This window comes from Pyrus communis, chromosome 3 (assembly GCF_041283825.1).
Source record: "Pyrus communis isolate YQ-2024b chromosome 3, ASM4128382v1, whole genome shotgun sequence".
Classification (NCBI taxonomy): Eukaryota; Viridiplantae; Streptophyta; class Magnoliopsida; order Rosales; family Rosaceae; genus Pyrus; species Pyrus communis.
The window spans coordinates 3,177,501-3,199,812 of NC_142567.1; the positions used below are offsets into that span (position 1 = coordinate 3,177,501).

The 22,312-nt window shown below is 35.0% G+C and overlaps 1 protein-coding gene, 1 long non-coding RNA gene and 2 pseudogenes across 2 annotated transcripts; 2 read left to right on the top strand and 2 right to left on the bottom strand.

Moving 5' to 3' along the window:
• LOC137714601 (E3 ubiquitin-protein ligase CCNB1IP1 homolog) overlaps positions 1-1,169 on the bottom strand; it is a 7,022-nt pseudogene extending 5,853 nt beyond the window's left edge.
• Positions 1,170-3,448: 2,279 nt separating this feature from the next.
• LOC148697751 (uncharacterized) lies at positions 3,449-4,540 on the bottom strand. Its single transcript, XR_015960293.1, has 5 exons — positions 4,301-4,540; positions 4,128-4,205; positions 3,908-4,016; positions 3,646-3,807; positions 3,449-3,544 (listed from the first exon to the last, which is right to left on the bottom strand). It is a non-coding gene; the product is annotated as an uncharacterized LOC148697751 (long non-coding RNA).
• Positions 4,541-8,647: 4,107 nt separating this feature from the next.
• Positions 8,648-10,944, top strand: LOC137714600 (B-box zinc finger protein 22-like; annotated as a pseudogene).
• A 4,995-nt stretch (positions 10,945-15,939) lies between these two features.
• LOC148697752 (cell wall / vacuolar inhibitor of fructosidase 1-like) lies at positions 15,940-16,380 on the top strand. The gene has a single exon (XM_088690203.1). The coding sequence runs from the start codon at positions 15,940-15,942 to the stop codon at positions 16,378-16,380; it is 441 nt and encodes a 146-aa protein (XP_088546329.1).
• Positions 16,381-22,312: the final 5,932 nt, after the last annotated feature.

Consider the following 22,312-nt stretch of genomic DNA (forward strand, 5'->3'; position numbering starts at 1 on the left):
CAGAAACAGAGTATAGAGCAGCAGCAATGGCAACTCAAGAGAATGCATGGCTGGTACAGTTGATGAGTGATCTACATCAACCAGTAGATTATCCAGTACCATTGTACTATGATAACCAATCGGCCATTCGCTTGGCGGAAAATCCAGTCTTTCATGCAAGAACTAAACATGTGGAAGTGCACTACCACTTTATCAGAGAAAAGGTTCTACAAGAAGAGATTGAGATGAGACAGGTCAAGACGAATGATCAAGTTGCGGACTTGTTCACAAAAAGTTTAAGTACAGGCAAGCTCGAAAATTTTCGCTGTCTGCTCAGCACAGTGCAAAGAATGAGAGCTGACATTGAGGGGGAGTGTTGAGAATCAATGTCAAGCCCAAAACCATAAGTAATCCACAACCCAATCTAAAGTCTAAATCCATATCTAGTTTGATGATGTAATTGCTTACAATTGCAAAGTTAGACAATGTTAGGTATGGTTGAGTGGAAAAAATTAGGTGCAATTAATGGGTTTTGTGGGGTAGTAAATAATCTTAGTTTAATTAAGTGTGTGGTGTAGCTTTCATTTGGTTTGCTATAAATACCCAAGTCCCCAAGCATTGTACATCATCCAAGGAAAAACAAAGCCTAGAGCTAAATAGGAAAAGCTTTGCTAATTAGTTTGTTTTGTGAGCTTTCTTTAAGAGTGTGCTCTATTTTCTTCTTCTTGGGATCATTAGAGATATTTTGGATACTCTTCTTATTTAACAGAACATGACACTTTTGTGTGCACTCTTCATTACTAGGAATACTGTCAAGGGAGTCACGTCCACTGTCCCTTTACAAAATACTGAATACAATACGATAAAAACCTAATAAAGTTCCGTCACCCCCTCATAAGAACTGTACCAATCACGTATCAGATTTTCCAATTGCAGAAAAAAAAGAAAGGATACACATCTGTGGAGACACTCCAATCATGGCCATCTGAAACAGAATATGTTGCGAGCATTAACAAAAGGATACAGAAGCTACAAACGCAAACGCAAAAGAAAAAGTAATATAAGGTATGAAGGCAGTGCTTGCGTACACTCGTGCATTCATCATTTGGATTGATATCAAAAGCTTTCATATGACTGCCAAGAGGAAAGCAAAAATGAGATGGGAAAAATGAAAATAAGGCAACTGCCATATGTAAGTAGGAAATAAGTTTTCCACAGTGCTTCTATTCAAAACATTTTATTGGTGGCAGGAACTGTCATATTATAGCTTGAATTTTCGGTTCTGTCAAGAATTGCTCAAACTAGTTGCTGCACGAAAAATGATTCTGCAGCAACCATTGATGCCAGAAACAGACTAAATTTCGTCTTCGGCAGTTTTTCCACACAGTGCATACAGTTACACTATAAAGGAAATAGGGTTCTTTAGAAAAAGGCCTTTGAAACTCTTATTTTCCAAACAAAAACCCACATAATATTAAACTTCCAAATAAAACCCAAATTTCAAATAGCTAGAGTACCATGTAGACAAATATGTAACCAATTATTATCACATATTTACAACTTATGCCACAAAACTCTAGTTATGTCAATAAATATTATTATCCACCCTAATTATGATTCGCAATTAACCCCATATGGAAATTTTACCTTTCTTGTATGATAAATATTAGGAATATATATATATATATATATATATATATATATATATATATATATAAATTTAGCCATGTTCATAAACAATTTATGGGCACATTTTTCGTTTGGAAAGAAAAATCCTTTGTACAATCAGTTATTTTGCATCAAATAATAATATTGTTTTATAAAACAACAAAAAACCAATTAATATTCTTTTATGTTGTGGGTAAATTATTTTACCTAGATTATTACATACATTAGGCATTTTTTGTTTGTTATCATATATGCTTGTTCAAAATAATTTATCTATATTTATATGTAAAATATAAGTAAATTAATTTTGAATCAAATAGTATTTATTTTGTAGGTAAATTAAAATAGGAATTCCATTATTTTGGGAAAGTTAAACAGTGCCTAAATAATTTCGTAAAAATTAAACCAAGACAAATTATCTCCATTAAAATAAAATAGTACATATTCGACAAAAATAAATAAATAAATAAATAAATAAATAAATAAAATAAAATAGTAGATACGTTATTTTCTTATAAGATTAAACAATAGGTAAATTATATTGTAGGTACATTATGTTTGTAATATAAAAAAAGAAATTGAAATTCATAAACAAAAAGTAGTAGATATATTAATTTTTAATCAAATTTTCTTTACGTGTTGGTGAATTATTTTCATGCATTATTATATATATTGGGCATATTTTACTTGACACACCCCGTCCCGAAGGAGGGCATGCTGGCCGTCACGTGAGAGTGACGTAACCATTTACACAGTACGGAAGCTTTAAAGATACAATTTCTAAGATGAAACACCCAAAGGTGAGTCCTAATTTTTGGCCATTCTGTCAGAACACCGTTGAATTTCCTCGTAGTCACCACACCTTTTCAATTCTTGAACTTGGAGGGGCGCAAAACAAAGTTGAGTGGGTCAGCAAAACGAACTTATTCAAAACCTTTTTTTCTCTTTTGAATATACTAACCCCTCGCCGTAAAACAAATATAGTTTCCCAGAAAATGAACATATATACGTATGTATAGATATGTCAATCATGCTCCATGATATGCCATTTATGCTCACAATATGCCATTCATGCTCACAATATGCCATTCATGCTTGAGAATATGCCACAACAGAATCTCATAATCAAATATAAATGCTCAAGCGTAATTCACATCAATAACATATAATCTGGCAGCCGGGAGTCACCTAATGTGACATGTACCGCTGCATATAGAGCTCCAATCTCAACTCAACATCTGAATCTGCACACGAGTCGGAACCACCTAATGTAGTCTGTCCGACAGGACTGGGTGTAATATATACGCTCTAGTGTTACGATCACGTGAAGACTGTGCGAATAATCGCGGGTCACCTACGAGTCGGAACCACCTAATGTAGTCTGTCCGACAAGGCTTGCACCTAACTTGGATCCAAGGCGAGCGTGTGGTGCTGGTGAACATCACGTGAAGGACTGTGCCCTGGCCCTGGGCGGGAGCACTAACACCGGGAGTGCAGATTATGAGCTCTCTAACATCTCAAACTACTACTGAAATACAAACAGGAATACCACTTACCTTGCACTTACCTGTGCGTCCACAGCACCAAATACACATATATAAATGTATGCCACTACTAATGCATGTGATGATAGTATTTCAAATGTAGCTTATCTGGGCCTCCTCAGCACCATGCAACAGTATGCATAATTATGGTAATGCACATTTTAAAATATGATGCATATATGACAGGATATTTAATTCGTATTTCTTTTAAAATACGTTTTCTGGGAAATACGTCAAGCATACGTATATATATATACTGAAAAATAACTGCCCACTCACATATCACATCGACGTCTCGTAGGTCCCTGAGCCTCCCCTAGATTGGTTACATTCTTCTTTTGTATAATTTTCACCTATACAAAAAGTAACCAAATTGACGTTATTTAACGCACATACACCAAACATTCGTCCATAACTTTCTCATACGTTACTCAATTTGGGTGTATGAATATACCACGGTGATCTACACGACGTCACGAACGCGTGACAATTTTCAGAACTCAATTTGGAGCTCTCACGCGCCCCCACGCGCCCTGTTCACGCGCTGCCCACGCGCGCATCTTCTTCCTCGCGTCGCCGGACTGGTTTCGCCGGCGGTGGTGTTTTGCCGGAATTTCTGGGTAAATTTCAAAGTGTCATAACTTCTTCATTTCTTAACCATTTTCGACGTACTATATATCAAAATGAAGGTATTGACGAGACGAACACATCCATACCTGCCTTGACCCCTAACTCGCCGTGGAGTCGCCGGAAAAAGCCCCGAAAGCTCCGGCCAAACTTTGAACTTGTCATTCTCCTTGTTCTTACGTCCATTTTTCACGTAATCTATACCAAAATGAAGCCCTAATCATAATCTACCACGTTGGACTAGTTTTAGGGCCTAAAAACAACGGAATCAAACTTTTCCAAAAATCACGAAAATTCGGCCGGACTTACAGTTCGTGATCCCGACGTCCAAATCCTTCAAACGAAGCACTCCGAGCTTCCTTAGGACCTCACCAAGCTTCCTACAAGCTTCAAAATCCCAAAAAACATCAATCTTTACGTGTGCATGAACAGTGCACACGCACAGTGAAATTGAAACCCATGTTTTCCGAAGTGAAACTCACCTGAAATTGGTACCATCGTGTTCGTGTGGTCCTCAGGAGTACGATGGTGGTCTTAGATCCTTCGTTGGTATAGTTTTAGGGTGGTTTTGTGGGTGGTCCGTGTGAGTTCGAAGGAGAGAGAGAGAACGGAGAGTGAATGAGAGATTTGTGAGGGAGGAGAGAGAGAGACAAGATGCAGAAATGGGGGAGAGATTTGAGGGATGTGGGGTTCCTACCCAATCCCCAAATCATCAAGTTACAACATATTTTACGCCCCTTAGTCCCGTTTAAGGGCATTTTCATAACTTCACGTCCTCGGAATTAAAATTCCGGGACGGGTTGTGACATTACTACTAATATATATGTGTGCAAAAATTTACCTATATTATCATATAAAATATGGATAAATTTATTTTGAATCAAATAACATTTTTTATTCTATAAGTAATTTTTCTTTTTTTGAGTTGAAATGATAGCGACTTTATTAATGTCAAGAAGACGACATACAATAATCCAAGAGGGTACCCTGGAGTAAATTATTTTGCATGTATCATTACATATACAGGGCAAATTTATTACTAATACACATGTCCAAATAATTTACCTATATTTTTTAAATATAGGTAAATTATTTTATAGTGCTCTTTCAAATTTTCATTTGGTAAGAAAATGACAAGATTAAATTAAAATTGTCTAATTTTATGCAAATTTAAAAAACAATTACAAACTCTTAAGGAAAGTATAACATTATTAGTTCTTTTTTGCCTTAACATACAATTTGTTTTGATACATTAATGCAATGATTTTAAACATTAATACATTTCTTTTTATTAATTTCTCCCTTCAAATCTGCATAGAATTAAATGTCTACATCAAAACGGTAATTAGGGGTATTTTAGGCATCTGAAAAATGCAAAATGTGTAAAGGCAAACAAAATTAATGAATTTACTTATGTGGAGCCTAATCATTGGGTTTTATTAAGATAAAAAGACTATGTCAGGATTTTTTTAATAAAATCAAATCAGTCAAATTGACGTATTTTCACAAAAATTACATCTTTTTGTTCGCAACCGCAAAGAAAATAACTTCATGTTCACTGATAATATGATTTCCATTTCCTCATCAATAAATAATCAATGCTTAATATACGCAAATTCCTTTGTTTTTTAAAACATTTTCTTAGCAACCAAATAGTGAAAAGAGAGTTAAACTTATAGAGAGAATCATACCTGAAAGTTAAACAAAATTCTGCTCCAAAGCTTTGATTCCGTTGATTTCAGAACAAAACCTTCAGCTTTCAAACAACAGACATTCCGATTGTGATCTTCCGCTCGTCCAACTCGGCCGTCTTCCGATTCGTACAAAAATCTTCCTGAAACGCCCAAAAGTAAAACGAAATTGAAAATTACAGATGATAGAGAAGAAACTGGCGATGAAATCCGAAATACGAAATTGTAATACTTTACGGAGATTTACCGCAAAAGTTGAAAATTTCTTTGTTCTTTTTGCCTCTTCCAATCGGAAAGATGAAGTTCCAGCTATTCGAAGAGGACGCAGAGAGAGAAGTAAAGAGAAACCCAAGCGGTTTGGGAACACATTTGGCGGGAAATGTTCTTGCTGCTGGGATGACTGGTGCGCGTAAGGCTTCTGTTTGGAAAGATAAATACCCGTCGAGATATGAGATTCGGGTCGGGTTAATGTGAATGTGAATTAATGGGCTGACTCTAGCCCAAACTCTCAACTCTGTCTTAGCCCAGCACCGAAAGTCCTGTTACCATTCGGCACAACCTACCGAAAATCCCCTCTAAATTCGGAAGTAAAATTCCCGCCAAAATGATGGATCATGAGCCTCTACCGCATCATAGAGTTAACTGAGTTCAACGGCCACGACTTGATTCCGTTCAATCACTCATTAATCAGTTTACTTCTTCAAATTTCGATAAACACTAAGGAGTTTTTTAATATTTTGTTTTTAATTTTTAATTTTTTGTAGTCAAAAGTAAAAACATCTTAGCATTTTTAAAAGAGTGTCAATGTGATATTTTGGCATATTCAAATTTCAAATATATGGGCCTCATTTATTATACTTTCATTTCAAGTAAGTGAACATTTTCCAAAGATAAGTTCAAAATTCAAATCGACCTTGCTTGAAAGAAAGCAACAAGTCACCTTATCATGCCTAGGAGAATGACCTATATAAAATATGCATGTCATCAAGTAGCGGTCATGTTCATTAATGAAATAGCATATTTAAGTTCTTTTCACATAACATTGCATTATTAGACAAAACCACACATATCAATACACTTGTTTCATATAAGTTGTTCATCACATGTAATGCCTAGAAAGCCGATTATTTATGAAAAATTGCTAGATCCTTTGTAGATTATATTATGTGATTGTACAAATAGCAGATAAGATTAAAGCATTTCCAACCACACAAGTTTGATACTTGATGATATTTAAGGCAGCTTAAATAAGGCATTATAGCCTCAATAATCCTTCAATAGGGACACCTACCCTTAATTAGTTCCTAAATCTCATCTCATTAAGTTCAAAACCTCAACAAGAAAGGTGTACCATCCCATACCAAACAATGCCAGTCCTTGAGTGAGCCCTCTCATTAATTTTGGTACCCTCCATATATTGCCTGCTACTTGCTCCGGCCGGTGTCCATTCTAAACTAGGCCGTCATTTTGCGGATTCGGATGGTGTTTATGTTGTGAGACAAGTTACCTAAATCCGAAAACAAACCGTTTAAAATTTAGTGTGAGGATAATTGAAAGAGAAATTATATTCACACACCCCAAATTACTTCTCTCACGCCCTTTTAATTTTTTAATATTTTCTACACACCACTAACACTTGATAGAAAAGTATTAAAAAATTAAAAGGGTGTGAGATAAGTAATTTGAAGTATGTGAATATAATCTTCCAATTGAAAAGGTAATCAATAACTATACACGAGCTTGTTATGATTGTTTAATTCATTACAACTTGAACTAAAACTAACAAAAAAAAAAAAAAGTATAAAAAGAACACCTTGTGTTATAAAAAAGCGATCTCCACAGTATTTTTAGTTGATGTATTCGCTAATTCAACTAAAGTAACATGTTGAAATAACATGTTGGAATAGAATTCGCTAATTCATCCGAATTACAACCGACTTGTCCAAACCCGTTTTGCTAATTCAACTTTTAAACCCAATAGATAAGAGCCAATCAAAACCCGTCTCGAATGAAGTTGTCAATTTTTGTTTGTCGGAACGCAGTGTCAGTTGAGCTCCCAAAGATATTTGTAAACAGAAATATCGTCCAATGTACAGTTGCAAAGCAACGGCGGCCTCCTAAGCCACAACACTTGTTAAAACTCTCCACGTGTCACCTTGAAATTGCTCGCTGTCCTCATAAAAAGTCCCTCATTTTTCACTCTCTCCTTGTCAGGGCTGATCTAGAGATTTTTGAGGCCAGAAGCAATGTCAAAAAACGTGCCCTCATTTTATATAAAAAAATTATTTGTTTTCACACGTAAGATATAGATAAAATTATACTTAAAAAATCACTTCAAACTTAATAATTTAGAAACATGGAAAAACTAATTTATTTTGTATCGTGAGAAAGAAAAAAAAAAAAAAAAAACTCCAGGTTTACAAGTAGATAGATATGAGTTTTGTTTTCTATATGAACTTTTAAAGTATTTTTGTATAAATCAGGAGGTGTTTTTTTTCTTATTTACTAACATTGTCAATATGAGATTAAAAAAATAATGATGTTTTTGAGTCTTTAATTGATATGTATAAGTAATAAATGGATACTAAATTAAACTTTTTGATGATACATCATATGATTTGCAAATTTGGTCAACATGTTACTCTTTTTTTTGAAGATTAGACTTGAATTGGAACAAACAATTTAAAAATAACAACCCAAATAGCTACTAGCTACTAATTAAAAATAAATTAACCAAACAAAAAATTCGTAAAAATTGAAAAGAATAAACATGCACTTAGCATTTCAAACTTAGGACCTCTCGTTTATTTTAAACAACAAAAACCATTGATTCTAATTATGAAAAGAAATTTGTAAAAATTGAAATGTAAATAAGCACTCATGGTGTTTTGAACCCAAGACCTCCTCATTAATTTCAAACAACAAAACAACCAGTTCTCGTTAAATTTCTTTGTCAATGAACCAAATTTATACTCTTATGAAAACATATATAAATATACCACCCTAATAATTTTGGGCCTCGGACGGTCGCCCAGCCAGCACTGGGCCTGGGGCGGGCCTGTTCCTTATCCTTCAACTGTAGAGAGAGACACCAACATAACTCACAAAAGTAGAGATTTTGGAAGGGTTTAGAAAGAGATGAAGATACAGTGCAACATCTGCAAGGCAGCGAAGGTGAACGTCCTTTGCTGCGCCAACGAGGCGGCTCTCTTCTGAGCGTGCGACGAGAAGGTTCACAAAGTGAAAAAGCTTGCGAGCAAGCACCAGAGGGTTCCTCTGTCCTCCTCCCACCAAACCCGGCCCAGGCCCAGTGCTACCAGGGTACTAGTCTGGGGCCAAAAATTGAAAAGGGCACCAAAAAATAAAAATCCACACAGCTAGGTATAAAAAAAAAATAAAAATTTTTTTTTTTTTAAAAAAAAATCCAGAGCCCAAAATAGGGGCTGGAGGGCAAGAGCCCAAGTTTGACAAAAAAGTTGAACGGGCCCATGTTTTGGGTCATTAAAAATAAAAAATAAAAAACATAAGAGGGACGACTTGTCCCCAATTAACCCTAAGTTCCAAATATATCCTCCTTTTTCTTGATTCCCCGCCTTGACCTTGTTTCCCACTTTCCTCATTGCTCTGCCTGTCGTCTATGTCCTTTTCTCCCATCCATTGGCTGCAAGTGTAGCAATTTAACCTTCAAAACTCACTGCAAGCTGCTGCGCTCTAGCTTCCAAGCTGGCAAGCCCGACATGTCCTTCTCATTCAGTGCATTCACCAACCCTGTTAAGTTTTAAGGTAAACTAAGTTTTAAAATTTGAATTATTAATTCATAATTTAATATAAAATTTTGCAAGTGACATAGAATTATATGAATCACAGGTTTGAACAGTTAAAGACTTTTGAATCTATTTTTGGCTTCTTATTTGATGCACCGAAGCTAATTTCATTGGATGATCAAGAGCTAAAAGAAAATTGTATGAATCTTGAAGCACATTTGAAACATGGAAATACCATGGATGTAGATGGAGTTGATTTATGTTCCGAATTACAGGTTTTACAAATGATGTTACCTGAAGAAGCAATTCTCTCTAATAACCCTTGGACATCCATGGAAATATCAAACTTTGTAAAAGAAACTGGCATGTTTCCTAATGTCTTAATTGCTTATCATGTACTATTGACTGTACCCATGACTGTAGCATCTGCAGAAAAAAGTTTTTCAAAATTGAAATTATTAAAATCTTACTTGCGGACCACTATGACTCGAGATATGCTAAATGGATTAGCAATCTTATGCATTGAAAAGGATGAGATTGAAGACTTGGAGTATGATGATATAATTGATGATTTTGCTTCAAAAAAATGTCAGAAGACAATTTCTTAAAGGTTGAAATTTCAAGGAGCTTTGTTAAGAATGGTTGTATATGATTTTACTTTTGATTGTTAGGATTTAGGTACTATGCCCTCCCCGTTGTATATTTTCTCAAGTAATATAATTTGGGTGTGAGGGCCTAATCCCCCAACTTCGACTAGGTTTCAGCCCTTGTTAAATATTTTTTTTTAAACATATGTTTTTGTATTAAAAAAAGGGTAAGGTTTGACACTAGGCACCAAAAAAAACTTAGGACCGGCCTTGCTCCCACATACCCAAATGTGATATTTGTCATGTAAACTTCAATGATTCGAATCCCACAACGAAAAAGTTGAGGAATTTGATCGTTAAAACCAAAAATTTGAATTGGGTTTTGCTTTAATTTTTTAAATGATGATTTGCAGGAGGCAGTTGGGTACTTTTTCTGCTTAGAAGATCGACCTTTGCTCTGTAGAAAATGTGATGTTGCCGTTCACACGGCCAATAGCTTCGTATCAACTCACCGTAGGTTTTTGCTTACCGGAATCAAGGTTGGGCATGAGTTGGCTCAGCCGGATTTCGACGACAGTGATGGGGTGGTTGTTGGTGTTGGTGCGTCTTATTCTATTGTGAAGTCACATTCTGGGTCTGGGTCTGTGTCTAGATGTGAAACGCAAAACCTATTGCCAATGGAGTGCAAGGCGGCGCTGCCAGGTGTTGCCCGGGTGGGGGGGGGGGAGGGATGTCTTTTATGGGGGGTTCTGCAGCTAGGACTGTTCCACATTGTTATATAGATGAGTTTCTTGGACTCTCTAATCTTGATCAGAGCTTTGGCTACATTGATAATGGATCTTCAAAGGTGTGTACTCACTACACACGTGCCATCAATTCAATCCATCTTCGACTATTTTTGCAGAATAAATTTTAAATATATGTAGAATTAGTTCTGTGTACTTTTTAGTAAGATCAATTTGTATAATTTCAATAGAATCAGTTTGTAAATGTATTTTCAACAAAATTATATATATGTCATCAGTCCAACCTCTCATTGACTATTTTTGCAAAATCAGTTTTGTATACCTTTTAGAAGAACTAGTTTATATACTTTTAGTGGAGTCATTTTGTATATATTTAACAAAACTACATACATGCTGATGTATATTTAAACTAACCTACATAATAGATTAATTTAAACCAAATTAAACTCGTAAGCGCACGAATCAATTGTAGTAATATATGCAAATACGAGGTCGATCCCACATGGATTGCTTTAACACCAATTTAACCGACTAATCACGCTAAACTTAGTTAAACAAACAAAGGATAGATTGAATTGAATGATTGATTAAGACTAAAATTAACAAGAGAAATAAAAGACAATTAACTAAAACAAACACACGACACAAGAAAGCCTAAGGTTATGAATCCATCAATAATAATCCTATTTACTTTTTCTAGAGCCAATTAATATCCAATTACCATGCCAATGTTAAAGGTTGTTCTATCTAATGTATGAATTAATCCGTGGTCAGACATCAACTCTTGTATGTCTACATGAAAACTATATCATATTAGTTAGGCATACAATTAAACACATAAAAACCTATTAAGCGTAGAAGAATCATGTCAACCAAGTAGGACTAGCTTGATATTGGTCATCCTCACTAGTTTGTCTACTCTTCTTAATCTTAGTTCCAATAAACCTAGTTGATATTGGTTATCCTCATAGATTTATCTAAATCTCTAGATGCAAAATTATTAAAGGTGATCAGTCATTAGAAACTCGAATCTAGAATAAAATACCCACAAAGATTAAGAATATAACATGGCATATAATCGGATAATAATTAACAAAGTACTTTGCAAATATTCATGTCATGGCTTCATCATAAACCTTAGAAAATAATTTAGTTACACATAGAAATAAAAATAATAGAAAGATAAAAGATAGAACCCGGAATCCATGGCAAAGCATGTCCTTAAGCTCTTCTTCACAAATTACAGAGATGGTGAATGGTAGTATGGTGCGTTGGTGGATGGATGGATGGATGGATGATTTAAAGAGAGCTTAGGGCACTTATTTATACTAGAAAACACTAAAAGGTATGGGACAAGCCTCCTAAAATAAAACAAACTCCTAAACAATTAATGACACAAACTAGGAAAGAATCCTTCTTGACTTGGGAAACACGTCTTCTGCCTTCCACGCCAGTTTTAGGGTCGATTTATCTTCTGGAAAATTCTGTAAAAATATGGGAAACGTAGCTTTATCTCTTATCTTTCCAGGCATATATCACACGCCACTAGGAAAAATCGGGAAAGTCTTCAAATCTTCATTTTCCTACAGCTGCGCAATTCTGACGGGAAAACAATTTCTGCGGATTTCATTTGTGAAACTGGAATGAATGGCTCCATGGAAAATTATGAAATTTGGACATAATGATATTCAGCCTCTTAGCTTCCATCTCCAATTTTCCTTGCATAAAAAATCCTCCGGAAAGTCGAATTATCACAAAAAACGTCCTAAGTGCACAAAATGATTGAAACTAAGAAAAGGAAAGTAATAAGGTTCTTTTATAATCAATTCCTTAACAAAAATTAGGGATAATTAATATGAAAATATGATAAATAATGCACCTATCACATGCCATTAGTCAAACTCGTCCACTGTTCTAAAAATCCCCGCCTAGCGTCGCCTAGGCCCTGCGCCTAGGCATTAGGCGGCTGGTCACCGTCCCGATTAATGCCTAGGCGTTTGAAAATTAAGAAATAACACCTATACCTACTGAGGTGCCCACCTAGACCGCCTAGGCACTCACTTAGCCCGCCCAAATTGCAACTCACTTAGACAGAAAATAGATAACTTTCATTTAATATTTTATTTTTTTTCAATAAATTGTAAGAGACTTGTTGAATACTTGAATGAACACACATTATATGCTTGTTCCCCATGTTTTCATTATGTTCTAATAGCTCATAATATATATGTCATTCTATTTTGTAGTTTATAATAAAATTATATATATTTTAAGTATAAATAGACACTTATTTATACGAAATATAGTAGATTTAGTTGAATCCGCCTAGTCCGCCTAGGTGCCTGCCTAGCCGCCTAGGCGCTAGGCCTCAGCCCGCCGCCCGACTAACGCCTAGCATCTTTTAGAATTTCTCGATAATTTTTTTTATTTTTTATTTTTCCAGAATCTGTTTCAAAAACATGTAGAATTAGTTTTGTATACTTTTTAGTATAATCAGTTTGTATAGTTTTCAGTATAATCGATATGTATATTTAAACCTCTCTTCCTTATCTTTTCTTTTTTCCGATGAATGACAATATTTACAAAATTTCACTTAATCATTTTTTGATTTACTAAATCCTGGTTGTGTTCAATAAATTTCCATTTACACGGCTTGGTTTTACGAATTTACAACCAATCATGGACCCATCATACAAATGTTGATCAAAGCAATGCAGTCCTCTTGTTGTATCAACTTGCATCTGCTTCCAGCTCGATCTTTTGTTACCCAAACTGCAATCCACCGTTTTCCGTTTCTTCCTTTTGAATCTCTTGTGAATGCTAAGAAAGTGGGTTTTTGTGGAGGTGTAGGGAGTCCATCAGAGGACTGCATATTATTGAAAGTAGCCATTAATAATGAAATAGTGCTATTTATCATCATAATCTATTTTAACATGGTTCCTGATTATGCTAGCCAGAAAAAACGGCACACACTGCTCATTCATCAAGGATAATTTTCTAAAACTTAATTGTTCATAAACTTTCATTATCTACTAAAACTTCTATTTTAAGCTGTTCTATAAATTGGCTGACATAAAATGAAAACAAACTAAATTGTTTCCATTTATTTCTATCCATTGTTAATGCTAGCATTGTAATTTCACTAGTTTTGGCGAGTTTAGTGACCATGATCGGTATCCTTCATCACATTCAAACTCGGTTTTGCTCTATACAAAAATGAAACACACTTTTACTGTGAGTTCATTCCTCTCAACCGTTGATAACAGCCATAAAAATGCCATGTTCTCTCGTTCAGGTGAAATTTGAAAAAACATAAAAACCTTCAAAAGCATTTACCCAAGCACCTTTGTAAACCTCTTCAACTTTTAAATGCCTCCGGAAATCATATATCAAAAAGTCCCCTAGATGGCTGCTTACGGATTAATTGGGTAGACATTTATTTTTTTCAATTTTTGTGGTCAACGGCATTTAATTGTTTAAGTTTTTTTTTCTTTGTTTGGAAATTCCAAAGTGTATATAGCTAATTGTTGTAAGCATTCCAAAGATTTTGTCCACCTTAAACTTACTCTATTAAAAAAACTGCACAATTAAAACCGCTAAAGAAATTAAAAATTACTACAAATACTAGCAGATTATGCACATCCTAATTGGGTGTTGGATAATTACATGCATACTTGAAGGCTATCATACTAAAAGAGATTTTACAACTCTAACTATATTGGGAACATAAAGAAATTAAAAATTACTACAAATACTAGCATATTATTAAAGTTATAATAACTGTAGCCGTTAGATCAAATTTTAACGGTTCAAATTCCGAACTTGGTGGATTAGGTAGAAAGGGATCTGGAACATATCCCTTTCCCCTTGTAAGTGGCAATTGATTTTTAAGAGTTCGAATCTATCCTTCCTCTTTTTTCCTTCTTTCTCTTTTTTTTTATTTTTTTTTATTTTTATTTTTATAAATAATAATAATAATAATTAAACTATCCATCCTTTTAGCTTTTCGTGTAGCCAAAACAATATTTCTTCACCAAAAAGGGCTAGGGCTCGATCTTCAAAGACCCGCTCGAGTCATTTAAAGCTCAAAATATGATTTTTAGTATCGCAATTTTTTTATTACAAGCGAAAATGCCTAGTCTAAACTTTATTTAAAAAAAAAGAAAGTTTGAAGTCGAACGCAATAAATTGAAAAATAATGCCCTAATTATTAGTAGAATTTACCACTTGCTTCCATATTGCAATTCTAACTTTGAAAAATACGGCAAAACCTCTAAATGTGATCCATACTTGTACAAGAAGTTGTAAAATTCGAATATCGTTTATAATCATATTATTTCTTTCTAGGAACTTGGCCAATGTCCATCATTTCAGCACTCCACAAGAGTAAAAGAATTTGGAGCTCGATTTGTAAGCTAGATAAGATTGTCCCTTAAAGATAAGATTGGTAGGGATTGGTTAAGCTTTGAATCTCAATCCATTTTTGGGGAAACATTAAGCTGGATGAGACTCAATTGGACTTCAATCCAGTCCATTGTTGGTAGATGATTGAATTGGACATAAAAAAATTCATTTATGTTTTTCTATTTTGATTTATTCAATGACACATATAATTAATCCAAACATATAGAAGAATCACATAGGATAAGAAAAAGGTCTTACTCCTTAATTTGGTGCGGTACGTTTTTTTTTCCTTTCGACCAGGTTGAAATCCCGGTAAGATTTTTATCGAGACCCATTGTTAGCATCCTATCCCCTTTTTTTTTATATGTATTCTACTTGATTAATGAACATCGTACTTATTTTCAAAGGAAAATCACCTATCCTAGCTAACTCACCAAACTGACCCTTGTGTACAAAAATCCGATTGATTTACTCTGCATATAAAGTGATTCTGACACCACACCAATTAATATTAATGAAGATCTCATACTGGGCTCTTGTAGATTAATCCGATCCGAAAATAAAAAGGCAAAATATTTTATTTATTAAGGGATTTTGTTTTATGTCATTTTATTAAAATTTAGGTTTCATTGTTTTAACTTTTAAGGAATTATGTTGACATAACTCTGATTGGGTTTTGATGTGATAAGATTTCTGTCCTAGTTTAGCCTTCCTGTATTGCTATATATACCCCTCATATTCTATAAGCCAACCACAAAATACCGTAGTCCTAAAGTTTACCCTATTTTTCTGTGCGCACCAGAAAAGAAAAGATGAAGAATAATTCGAACTCTCCTTCAACAAAAGCACTGATATTTCTCATTCAAATTGTTTGTCTAATTGTCTTTCTTCCAACTAGCCACTGCAACAGGCTGACGGTCTTCTTTCCCATGGATGCCAATCTGATCGCACAAACATGCAACCAAACACCATATCCCGATCTTTGCGTCTCAACACTTCAATCAGACCCTCGAAGCGCCAAAGCAGATGTCAAAGGCTTAGGCATCATAATGGTTGATGCAGTTAGGGCTAAGGCACGGGAAGCTAATCTCCGAGTCGAGGAGCTGATCGATAGAGAGCCAGGAAATACACCCGCAACAAACTGCAGACTTAACTACTCCGATATTTTTCATCTTTATATTCCTCAAGCCGTTGAAGCTTTCCCTAAAGATGATTATAAGTCAGCAGAGCTAGGCATGACCAATGTTGTCGCAAACGCAGATTCATGCGAAAGAGGCTTTTCCGGCGGCAGTCCTTTCAAAGACGAAAGCCAAGCTCTCCATGATGTTGCTTATGTGGCTGCAGCAATTGCCAAAGTATTGCGCTCTTGATGTATTCTTCTGTTGTCATGATAGAGTAGTAAATTTGATATAATAATCAAGAATAGCATTTCTTGACAGCGACTTCTCATTTGATGGCGTCAATATTTGATCTATGTGTTCATTTCAATAATTGAAAATTTTAAAATCCCTTTACAATTTGGAATACAATGCTGTATAGGATAAAAGATGTCCATAAATTTTAGGTTGTTCACAAGGTCATGCCACCAAATCCCCGATATAGTGCGGTTTATTTTGGTAGATATTTAATTTGTTTATTTTGTTTGGCGGCAGCTAAATTGTTTAAGTAATTTTTTGGGAACATTACATATGGAGGCAAAAATATATACAATATTTCATGGAACCCCGTGGATTTTAAACATATCGAGGAGAAGCATACAATAATACCTAAAGCTCAATCTAAAATATGAAAATAATTTTTAAACTACCAGTCATACTCCAAACAAATATGTTTGCTAACATAACCCAGCCCACACAACTTTAAAGAAATGAATGTGTGTCGTCAGTTTATGTCACATCCCGGCCCGGGGCGGGACCACTTCCCGGGCCCGGCTTCATTACCGTAGCACGATATTGTCCGCTTTGGGCTTACCATTCCCTCACGGTTTTGTTTTTGGGAACTTACGAGCAACTTCCCAGTGGGTCACCCATCATGGGATTGCTCAAGCCCCCTTCTCGCTTAACTTCGGAGTTCCTACGGAACCCAAAGCTAGTGAGCTCCCAAAAGGCCTCGCGCTAGGTAGGGATGGGAATATACATTTAAGGATCACTCCCCTGGGCGATGTGGGATGTCACAGTTTAAATCCTCCTTGGTTATTTTTCCAAGTTCATTTTCGAAACTATATGTAGAATCAATTTGTATCATTTATTTTTTGTAATTCGTCCAACCTGTTCTCGATTATTTTTGCATAATTAGTTTCAAATACATATAAAATCAATTTTATATACTTTTTAGTCAAATCAATTTCTATAGTTTAAGTAGAATCAATTTGTATATATTATATATATGCCATCAGTCCCCCCATTCTTGACATTTGCAGAATCAATTTCAAATATAAGTAGAATCAGTTTTGTGTACTTTTTAGTCGAAGCAGTTTGTATAGTTTTAGTAGAATCTATTTATATATTTTTAGCAGAACTACATACATGTCATTAGTTCAACCCGTCTTCAACCATTTTTGGTGAATCAGTTTCAAATATATGTAGAATCAATTATGTGTACTTTTTAGTAAAATCAATTTGTATAATTTCAATGGGATCAGTTTGTATATGTATTTTCAACAAAATTATATATATGTTATCAATCCAACCTCTCATTGACTATTTTTGCAAAACTAGTTTCAGATATGAATCATTTTTGTATACCTTTTAGAAGAATCAGTTTACGTAGTTTTAGTATAGAGTCATTTTGTATATATTGAACAAAACTACATACGTGCCATCAGTCAAACCCGTTCTCGATAATTTTTTTTTTTCTTTCAGAATCTGTTTCAAAAACATGTAGAATCAATTTTGTATACTTTTTAGTTTAATCAGTTTATATAGTTTTCAGTAGAATCAGTTTGTATAGTTTTGGGTATAATCAGTTTGTATATTTAAACCTCTCTTCCTTATCTTTTCTTGTTTCTGATGAATGACAATGGTTACAAAATTTCATTAATCATGCATCTTTTGATTTACTAAATCCTGGGTGTGTTCAATAAATTTTCATTTACACGGCTTGGTTTTTACAACCAATCATGGACCCATCTTACAAATGTTGATCAAGGCATTGTAGTCCTCTTGTTGTATTAACTTGCATCTGCTTCCAGGTCTTTTGTTACCCAAACTACAATCCACCATTTTCCGTTTCTCCCTGTTGAACCCAAGGTCCCATGCATAAATGCTAGCATTGTAATTTCACTAGTTTTGGCGAGTTTAGTGACTATGGTCGGTATCCTTCGTCACATTCAAACTCGGTTTTGCTCTTTACAAAAATGAAACACATTCACTACTACGTTTAACATTTAGCGCGACGAACAAAAATTGGTCGCGCAAAACTTATTATCGTCGCACAAACTTATGCGCAATGAAAACTTCGTCTTGCAAAATCCATTGGGGAAAGATTGTGAAGAAAGACTTTGCGTGACGAACAAACACATTGGTCGTGGCAAAGAAGGCGCGACAATTCCTCCTTCGTCGCACCAAACTTTTAGGAACAAATATATTCGTCACATAAAATGTCAGAATACATGTATGGGATGACTAATCTTTGTTCTAAAAACTTGCGCGACGAAAATAGATTATCGCAAAAAAATATGCATGACGAAGCTATTCGTTGCGCAAGAAAAGAAAATTAAAATATATTTTTTTTGTTATGGGTTTAATTTTGTAATAAAATAATAAAATTAAATTGCAATGAAAAAAATGTAATGAAGAGAAAAATAATTTATTTAAAATAAAAAGAAAATGTATGTACAAAGAAAAAATTTAAAAGTAAGGGAGTAAACAACTAAGAAAAAAAGGTGAAATAATCTATGGGGTCGTCGTTTGCAGGAGGCTGGAAAGATTGGGGTACGAAGGCCTCGGGGTTGCGGACGAGCTCAGAGGTCGAAGGGGCGGAGTTCTGGGCATGCTCGGATTAGAGGGGCTCGGAAGTCAACGGGGGACGAATATCCAAGAGACAAATGCCGGACTAACTGAGGGCCTGTACAATCAGTGACATCTGGCTCTTATACAAGGCGAGCTTAGTCCTAAGGCCAACCACCTCTGCTGTCAAAGCTGTCACCTTGCCTTTCGACTGCGAAGATGAAGAGGCTCTAGGTTCCTGTTGTCGGGCATTCCCATCCCCCTACAATACGTCCCTGGCCTTCACCCGAAAGTCTGATCCAAAGTGTATGTAACGATCTGAAACCCCGCATATCAATCAGAGTCTCGGGAGGAAGCTGGGAGGCGGAGTCCAGAAGAACCAACTACCTCTTCTCCATCATTGTCGCTTGAAATATTAATACTAACATTGAAATAATAACCATGATACTTGAATGTGTAAGATAGTAATTACAATTGAAGAATACTTACATGAAGGGACTCGGCCAACTCATCCCCGGGTCGAACATAAACGTTTGCAAAGACATCGATCTCCGGGAATTTTGAACCCCCCTGAATAGAACAATATAAGAAAAATGTTAGTACGAAAAAAAATAATATTATTGACATATTAAAAATTAAATATGAAAAGCTTTATTATTACTTACCGCCACGCCTCCATCCTATATGAGAAGGGCCTCGAACCTGAATGGTGGAGGAGTCTTTTCTCCAGATGGATCTTGTTGGCTTTCGCCTTCTTCTGTTATACACAAAAATAACCGTACTAGTTGTAATTTAAATGAAATATAAAAAATTCAAAAAACATTAGTAAGAAATGTATAATACTTTTAGACTAAATATAAAAAAAGGTACCACATAGGCTCTTGAAAATGATTGCAAAGCCACACCCAATTTAACAAATTAGTTACATACATTAATTAATATAAATATATAAACTTTAAAGGAAAAGCAATAAATAGTCAGGATACTTACCGACAAATAATCGCGCACCTTCGTCCTCACCTCATCTGGCATCGCTTTCCAAGACTTCTATCGCAAAGGGCAATAGGTCCGAACGACATGACCAATGTCTTGGGCTAATGTGGTATGCTGCTTTGCCATTGGTGTAGCCCGATGCCCGTCGTCGTATCCAATCATGATACGTTCAATGGTCACTCTGGTGACCTTCGCCGTCTTCAACTGGCGACAAGGTCCCCAAGTATTTTTCTTTGCTGAAAAAAATATAAAAAGTCAAACAAACAATACAAAGTAAACCGAAATTTCAACAGAACCTTCCCTAAAGTTATAACATTTCCCAAACCCTGGACATTGTAACGAATAATATATGATATCCAACAACAATCACAACAGTTGAATAAGCCAAGTTTGGACCTAACTCACAATTACAGTATGTAAAAATTTTGATTGAACTAAATATATGAATAACTAAATTCACAAGGAAATAAAGGGAGTTATTTAACTTACCTTGTAGTGACCCCGAGACATCAGTAGTGGATGCCGATGTCGTGTCGAGCGTGCGGGGGTGGTGGTGACCACGTCTGGCGCCAACAGGTAGCACCATTGAAGAGGCTGATGATGTCAGCGCCTGGAAGACTCGGAGACCAACGGGATCAACATGATTAATTGGCCTAGGGTCCATTTCTACTGGAGCAGTGGCGGCTGAAGTAGGAGGCGGGGGATTCTAACGGGGTGTAGTCGTCACCGCCTTACAACTTCTAATAAGATGCGACATTTGCACAATTAGGAAAAAAAATCAATGCATATATATGCTGTGATACGGCAGCAACAACCTTCAGAAATTCAATCCAATTCACAAAGCCAAAATTAGATAAAAAGCAAAAATGGAAAAGCAACCGAGAAATGGAAAATGAAAATGAACCTACAATTAGGTTTCTTTAAAATCAAAAATGGCAGAAAGCAACCCACATAAATAACAATTGAAATCTCTAATTTATAGCTAGAGACCGAACAGTGAAAATTACATTACACAATAAAAAATTAATTGAAAATTAGTTGTTAAATTTGAATCGGAGATTTGGCGGTACACCTAGGTCCTATGTCCCTTATTCTCTTACTATTCCTCTCTGTACCATTTCCCCACCCCCACCCCATGTTTTTCCCATCTGTCTCTGTACCCTTTCCACACCCCCACACTAGCTCCTATGTCCCTTATTCTCTCACTAAATGCACAAAGACCTGAGACCAAAAGAAAAATCAACCCATCTTAGAATAAGAATTTATGTGCTATCCAGCAAAAAACCAGAAGCATAGAGAAATATGACCAAAAGTTAAATCAACATAGCCAAATTGCTTGATAGGGATTTCACCACCTGTAAAAGTAGGGATAAAAACACTTAAAAAATACTTGCAACAGAACAAACTTGTTGTAGTATAAACGGCTCCAATAAGATCGTTTTCAACAGGAATTGAACGAATAATATGTATTTAAACTAATTCCTAGCTAATTATTTGAAAACAAAGATTGGAAAAGGTTGATTTTGAATTTAAAAATAATGAAAACAAATTTAATTAAAATGATTAAATAAATTGACAAAGAAAAAATAAAGAAAATAGTTTTGAAAATTAAATTAAAAGCCTAGGGTTCTGCCGTCCCCTTAACAATCCTATATGTAGTTTTACCAATTACTTATGAATTACACATGCAACTTTGAAGGTTAGGTTTTCCTTATGCATATTATTCTCGTGATATTCAAGCATGAACGTATATCTAACATGCAATCTATCTGTGATATTCAAATCAAATATGAACATACAAGACTCATTAAGTTTTATGAAAACCTTTTGAAAAACCATGCAACCCCTAAGAGCGTGATATTTGCCTTAAGTGAAATTACAATTATTAACCACAAGAAGCAATACTCAATCCTCCAGTGATATTCTGACCTAATTGTATCTGATTACTTATCTAAACATCCTAATGGTAGCTAAGCATTAAGATATAGAGACAATTCACGCACAATGACTAATAATTCAAAGTAAACATGCATAATATCATAAACAATTGAATAAAGACTACATATTCATGCTAAGACCCAAGGCTTCGCCCTAGCAAACGGAAATTAGTTACAAACAACTATAAAAAATAAAGCAAATATATTAACTAGAAAAAGGATTGAAAATACCCTATAGGTAAAAAGTCTGGAGTTCTCCAAAATAATGCGTGCCTTCTCCCTCCAAACTCTAATGGCTTATACTACTCCAAATTAAAACCCTCTTAGAAAAGGTTTTCTAAAAACTAGGAAATAAAATAATAAAAGGATAACTAGGAATTACATTTCTATTATGACTAGAAAATCTGCCCAACACAGAGATAGTC